This window comes from Egretta garzetta, unplaced genomic scaffold (assembly GCF_000687185.1).
Source record: "Egretta garzetta isolate BGI_Z169 unplaced genomic scaffold, ASM68718v1 scaffold38, whole genome shotgun sequence".
In the NCBI taxonomy this organism is placed as follows: domain Eukaryota; kingdom Metazoa; phylum Chordata; class Aves; order Pelecaniformes; family Ardeidae; genus Egretta; species Egretta garzetta.
This window is the reverse complement of record NW_009260667.1, coordinates 1601018-1607370: the sequence shown is the minus strand read 5'-3', so window position 1 is coordinate 1607370 and position 6353 is coordinate 1601018. Positions and strand designations below refer to the sequence as shown.

Genomic DNA, 6353 nt, shown 5'->3' with positions numbered 1-6353 from the left:
CGCGCCCCGCGGGGAGTGCGCTGAGTGGCAGCAAGGATCCGGGGAAAGGAGGCGGGAAGGTTCTGGTTCGGGGTAACGGCAGAGACCCCCGATGGAGCCCGCCTGCGGGGTAAGAGTGCTTTTTCTGGCGCTGCTGGGCCTGCAGCCTCGGCGACTGAGGCTGTAGGCCCGTACTTATTTCTTCCGTGGCGAAGAGGAACATGTGAATCTGCATGGATTTGAAAGGCTCTCTCTCCCATGCTTTTGTCTTTTTCTTTTTTTTTTCTTCATTTTCAGCTGGACATCTGAGCATCCAGACACGTTAGAGGTGCCTGCACCTGTTCTGGCTTTTGGTTTTGGTTTTTTTTGTTTTGTTTTGTCTTGTTTTCTTCTTTGTAGTTGTGGGGCATACACCAGATAGTTCTGCTGTCTAAGATGCAGTGATGTGTTTTAGGTTTAAGTGCAAGTGCTTCCCGTATGTTTCCTAATCACTGTCATGATTTCCAAAGGTCAGACCTTGATGATACTCCTAATAGTGGAGGTAGATGTTAAAATTCTAATTCTTTTAAGCTGTTAATAGCCTAAAAGCATCCCTCTGCCCTTATTTAAAAAAAAAAAAATAAATGAAGTCCTTTCAGCAAGATAACACTTCACAGTACTTCAGAAGAGGTAATGCTCTTGTGTGAACATTCATGTCATACATGAAAGAGATACAGAACTGGGTGTTGGATTTTATTAAGTTTTCAGGAAAGTACTTCTGGTTTTCAGTGTAGTAAAGTAATCTTATTGCTAGTTAAGTAAAGCACTAAATCACTCTTCAGAGTGCTAAACGTATTCAGTAGGTGCACTTATTTCTTAAAAGCATTATGTTTAATCTTCATCCTGCTTGTAGGCAAATGCAGTGAAAGGTAACCAGAGTTTCTTAGTCTTTGTACTCTTTTCTCCTACGTTCATTATTTCACATACCAGTTGGTAACACGTTGCAGAAGATATGTGAGCTTATTCAAGGTCACACAAAGTCAGTACAAACCACAAGACCTTTTGAGTTCAGCTTGGGACATCAGCCCTAGTACAGCTCAGAGACAAAGTGTTTTACAGTCAGCTCTTGGAATTTGTCCTTGTTAACGTGTCAGGCTGGAAGCAAAGAAATGAAATAGTTAGGATACAGCTGTCTTAACAAAGTAGACATGGGTTTGTGCTGTTTGAGTAGCTCCAGGGTGTTTGTCTTAAGTCAGGGTCTAGGTATGTTAGAATAACTTTCTTGCCCTCTGTACTACATGTTTAGCTGGTTTTCAGGTAACAGTTTTTAGGAAATTCGTCTCTACTTCTGAAATAGAAAGTCTTGGATCTACTATGGCTTTTTTTCCTGATACTGCTATATGACTATGAACTTAGGCAACTGTAAAGAGCTCAAGCCTAATGGATACTGGGTGGCTTTTCGTAATTACTGTTTTTGAACACCTAGCCAGCAGGTCAGTCTAAATACCATTGTAATAAAGCAGATACATAAAGCTCTACTTTTCTGTGGCTTCTACAAATGTCTGTCTCTGTCAGTTAAGGAGTATGACTTCTAACTAAATTGTTGTGAAAGAGGGAGCGTGAACAAACACTTCTGCTATCTGGGCAGTGTGGTTGTGCACTGCAGTGCTGTTGTGCTGCAGGCCAAAGATGCAGCTAGACAGAGCTGCCCTGTAATACGGACCCAGAGTCTGTTCTCTGATTACACCTTTATAGGAAGCCTTGTTTGTGTTTGTTTAACCAGTCATTCTGGCAAGCTGTAAACATAATATTACTGCTGTCTGCAAATCTGCTAGCATAACCAGGCTGTTTTAGAGGTATGTGTTAAGTCCTGGACCAGCATATTTACAGTCTTGAGCAGCATCTCAATTGAAAAAAAATAAAATCTCACAAATTTTGCATTATTCTGACTGTTAACCGATTCCTCACTTTTAAGTTTAGGCTTGATACAGTGTCTGTGATTTGGTGTTTGTTATTTTAGAACAAAGAAAAAAAATGTCATTTTTATCGCCTTGGTGATTGATTTTGAAGAGTAAGGTGAGAAATCTGAATGTAAAATGCAGTGTAACATATGGGTTGTTTTGGGGAAGAAGTTCCCTTGTAATAGGGAAGTTATGAGCTGGATAAGCCTGCTAGTGTTAACTGGTACTCTGTAGATGCTGTTGAATGTAATTGCAAATTTTTGTTCATGTTCATAAAGGAATTTTATTTCAGAAGTAAAAAGGCAGGGCAAAAAAGCTCTGAATAAGATAGGGTTTTGCTGCCTTTTGATTTTCAGTGTTTATCTGGAGATAGTTCTTATTAAGTTGGTATAACATTTTAGTGTCTGTTCCATTATATTGGAGTAATAGCACTAGATCTAATAGCAAAAGAACCTAGATTATCCCTTTAAGAACCTAATCTGAGGAATATTTTCTAATTGTTTTCTATATGCTTATTCAGTTTTACTTTTGCTTATATACTTAAAACGCGAAGCATAGCAGCAGAACTCTGCTGTTACCTTATGCGTATTTCATACTGTTAATTGTAAACTTAAGTGTTTTCTGGTTTCATGTAATCGTACCCTCTGTAGCTCCTTCAAAAATGGAAGAGGGAAACTGATTCTTCTTTTTCAGTTCCAGTAGCTTTGATCTATTGGAATTCGTGAAAATTAATAACTTGCTCTTTTAAGACTGGATGGATTTATACACAGTACTGTATGGAACAGTGCAAATAAAATACCCCTTGATCAAATGTGATCTGAAAGATTCTTTTAATGAACCTTGTTTATGAGTATTGAATATGGTGATTAACTTAGAAAATTCTGCAATTTCATTAAACAACCTGCATAAATCCGAGGTTCTGTATTTGAAAGAAAATTTTTAAAATCTGTATTAAAAAAAAGTGAAAAATTCTGAAAATGTATCTGTATAAAGAAAAATCCAGTGCTGATCTCTTAGATCTGTATGGTCTCTACTCAAATACAGAAGCTGCGCTATTGCAGAGTATTTAACCAAAGAAGCTTTGTCTCCAGAATACTAGAGAAACACTCTCCTTGCTTAATTAATTCTTTGAAACAAGAAAATGTTGGAAGTTGCAACTTCGAGTCATAATTTCTAGTAGCAGCTTCTGGGATTCATGTTTTAAGTGTGCTGTGAGCTAAAACTTGACTGTTTTCTTCCATTTCTTTTTTTTAAAGGAACAAACTAGATTTGGAAGGCCTAGAATCCAATCATGTCAATCCAAAAGGTGTTAATTTAAAGCAAGGGAATTATTTTTGAGTATAACGCTACACTTGAATAATACAGTGTGGGAGATTATTTTAGTTTAATACTTCTGAGAAGGTAGCACTCAGTCAATTTTGTTTCTTTTCTGATCTCTGTTACCATTTATGATTGATAATGTATATGTAATTTTTTTTCACTTAACTAGAATACAGCTGTGCATATGGCTCAGGCAGATTCTTTATGCTTTGTGGCCTTGGTGGGATTATTAGCTGTGGAACAACACATACAGCACTGGTTCCTCTAGACCTGGTTAAATGCAGAATACAGGTTTGTTCTGCATGTTGGTATGTGGCGACATTGACAAAGCATGTTTAGTGTGGTATAATTAATCTACTAATGAATTGGAGGCATAAGCTATCCCCTGGACATCATTGTCCAACAGTGCATGGAGTTTATGTAAAAGCATGGTGTGTCTTTATTTTTTGCTGCAGAATACAGTTGTGAATATGGCTCGCTCAAGTTTTATGCTCTCTGTGGCGTTGGTGGGGTCCTAAGTTGTGGCCTGACACACACTGCTGTTGTACCTCTGGATTTAGTGAAATGTCGTATGCAGGTTTGTATTAACTTAAACATTTTTTTCAAACTTTCTCTATGTAGCTAGCATATTAAGAGTCTACAGTAGGGAACACAGTCTTTTCTGGATGACAGGAAGTGAGTAAACTTGAATGCAACTTTATCAAGTCTACTGCTGCGAGACTAACAAAATGCCATTTTCAGGAGAAGCAGAGACATTAAGGATAATCTGGGTGAATTATTTTTTACTACATCTAAGTCACGTTTAACTGGCTATATTTGCTAAAAGGCACCCACCACAATGTCACCCTTTGCTGTCTGGCAGGCTATCCAGCACTATTCTTGTGCTTTTGGAGGAGGGAAATAGTATCTTTGGTGTTCTAAAGATCTACGGGTTTTAGCCTGGAGTGACATGCATGTATAATTTGATCCATTAACATTGTGGATATCACTGCATGGCTTATGGATTGGATACTTTCTAATGATGCCACTTTGAACAGAGTGGGGAAAAACCTGAAATGGTATTGGTAAGCCCATCAGTGCTTGTGGCTAGGTTCCTTGAAGTGGTTCTTGATTGAACCAAAAGCAGTGTCGTCACATCACACTTAATTTGGGATGCCAGCTTCCACATTAAAATCATCTACTGAACAGCCATGGATAAAAACATACTAATGGATTTATTCAGGCAAATCTGTGCCTCAAGAATGAAGCAAATTAAAGCACACTTCCAAATTTCTGACTTCCCTGTTGCATAGGCTGACACTGATTATAGAAGGGGTGTCTTTGTAAGGATAGAATTCCTGAAATTAGGAGGGAACTATGAATTAGTGAGACCTACTAGTCAGACTTAGGAGTACTGCATGTGATACTCTTTAAAGTTGTGTTCTTCTGGAAGACCGTTATTTAGCATTCTTTACAAGAGAGGCTTTTTTACATGCTTGGGAAGACTTGAAATTCTGGTCTCAATCGAAGTAGTAATTCTATAACATCAGACAAACACAGGGTGCATCAAGAGAGGGCAACATGCTGCTTTCTACAAAATTTGCATTGAGACCAGGCTAACTGTGTAGCAATTCCCTATTTCTACTAGTAGGGAATAGCTGTAGTTGGGTATATGTTTTATTTCTGAAAATGTAGCTTAAGTGCAGTCTTCTGTTGTTATGGGCTTCAAGATTGGTATCTTGGCTACCCATGCCTAGGGTTGAGTTTCCTGAGAAGAAGGAGATTGATCAATGGGTAAAGAGGATGTAGCATCTCAAACAGTTCTTAATCTGACTGCAAATTGGGTTAATGGGCAGAAGGCCTGAGAGCTATACAATGCTGCATATACATTTGGGAGCAAGGCCTCATACTTCCCAAGCTTCAGCTGCTTAGTAGGTATGCTTAGCGGCTTCGGCTACCAGTCCTGGGCTTCTTACATGGTAAGGCTGGTGATACTTCCCCTTCCTCCACCAGCAAGAGGAGGGTTCCATATGGATTCCAGGTGTGACCTTGTAAAACCTGTCAGCATTTATCTCTTTACAGATCCAGTACAGAGCATGTTACTAATCCTTCCTAGATTCTCCAGGAAGAAACCTCTTGCCTGCCCTCTCATGTCTTTTTAAGAAGAGGTCACCTTTTACGTAGATGATAATTAAGCATGGTTCTGACATGAGCATGGTCCCATTTTACAGTGCCTGATTAAATATCCAATTTTCTGAAATTATGAATCTTTTAAAATTGACATGTTTAGGTGAACTGGTTCCCAAGTAGGTTGTTGCCAGACTGCAAGATGAAATACCAGTCACTGCAGTTTGGCATGCATGTCCCATAGCTCTTTCCAAAAGCTTTGCTTGACTTCTAATTTGATGTCTTCCTTCTGAGCAAGTGTTGGATGATGTCAAATATGAAAAGTAACAGTGTGATACGCCTTAAAATTTGTCAGAATGAGCTGATAAGAATCTCTGTTAAATGGTTTCTTTTCATATGAAACAAATTATTCAAGTCGGTATTTTTTAAATTTCTGATAAGTTATTAATGAAATCTCACTCAAAGTTTTGTATGCAGAAAATACCTTTTATGTAGCCTTTACTGTGAAGTCAGAGTACAAGTGTAGAAGTCCTTGAGTACTCTTTGATCTGCTTTGCTCCATCTGTCTTAGTCTGACTCTGTGGAGGGGTCAAAGTAACAGTGGACAAATAATCTTTTCTGATTAAGAATCAAGTGAATCATCAGATTTACTTTGTGGCGACACTGGAGTGTACGAAGGTGTGACGTGTAGGGTGGATGAGATTGCTGGCCGAAGCTGTCAAATTTTTAAAAAATCTGATCTGAACATAATTATAGCAGAATACTACTGACAGCATTAGAATAAGTGATTTCAGTAAATCTTTTCAATACAGAAAATCATACTGTTGATCTGGAGAATAAATGTAAAGCAAAATTTAGACAGTTTGGTGATTCCTGAGTATTGAGGAACATGCTGTCTGTTAAAATAAGTTAGGATTTTGAGACTAGCAAGTAACCATTACAATTACGTTAGTGTGAACTTGTGAGTACGTGGTCTGTCCGTGGAACCTTGGGAAGTCAGCTATATGA

General features: G+C 38.4%; 1 protein-coding gene across 1 annotated transcript in view; it reads left to right on the top strand.

Annotated features, from left to right (window-relative positions):
- The first annotated feature begins 3583 nt into the window (after positions 1-3583).
- Positions 3584-6353, top strand: part of SLC25A3 (solute carrier family 25 member 3) — a 5657-nt gene continuing 2887 nt past the window's right edge. The window contains exon 1 of the mRNA XM_035901029.1: positions 3584-3816. Within this exon, the coding sequence (XP_035756922.1) occupies positions 3811-3816 (6 nt within the window). The 5' untranslated portion in view covers positions 3584-3810. The remainder of the gene's footprint in view (positions 3817-6353) is intronic.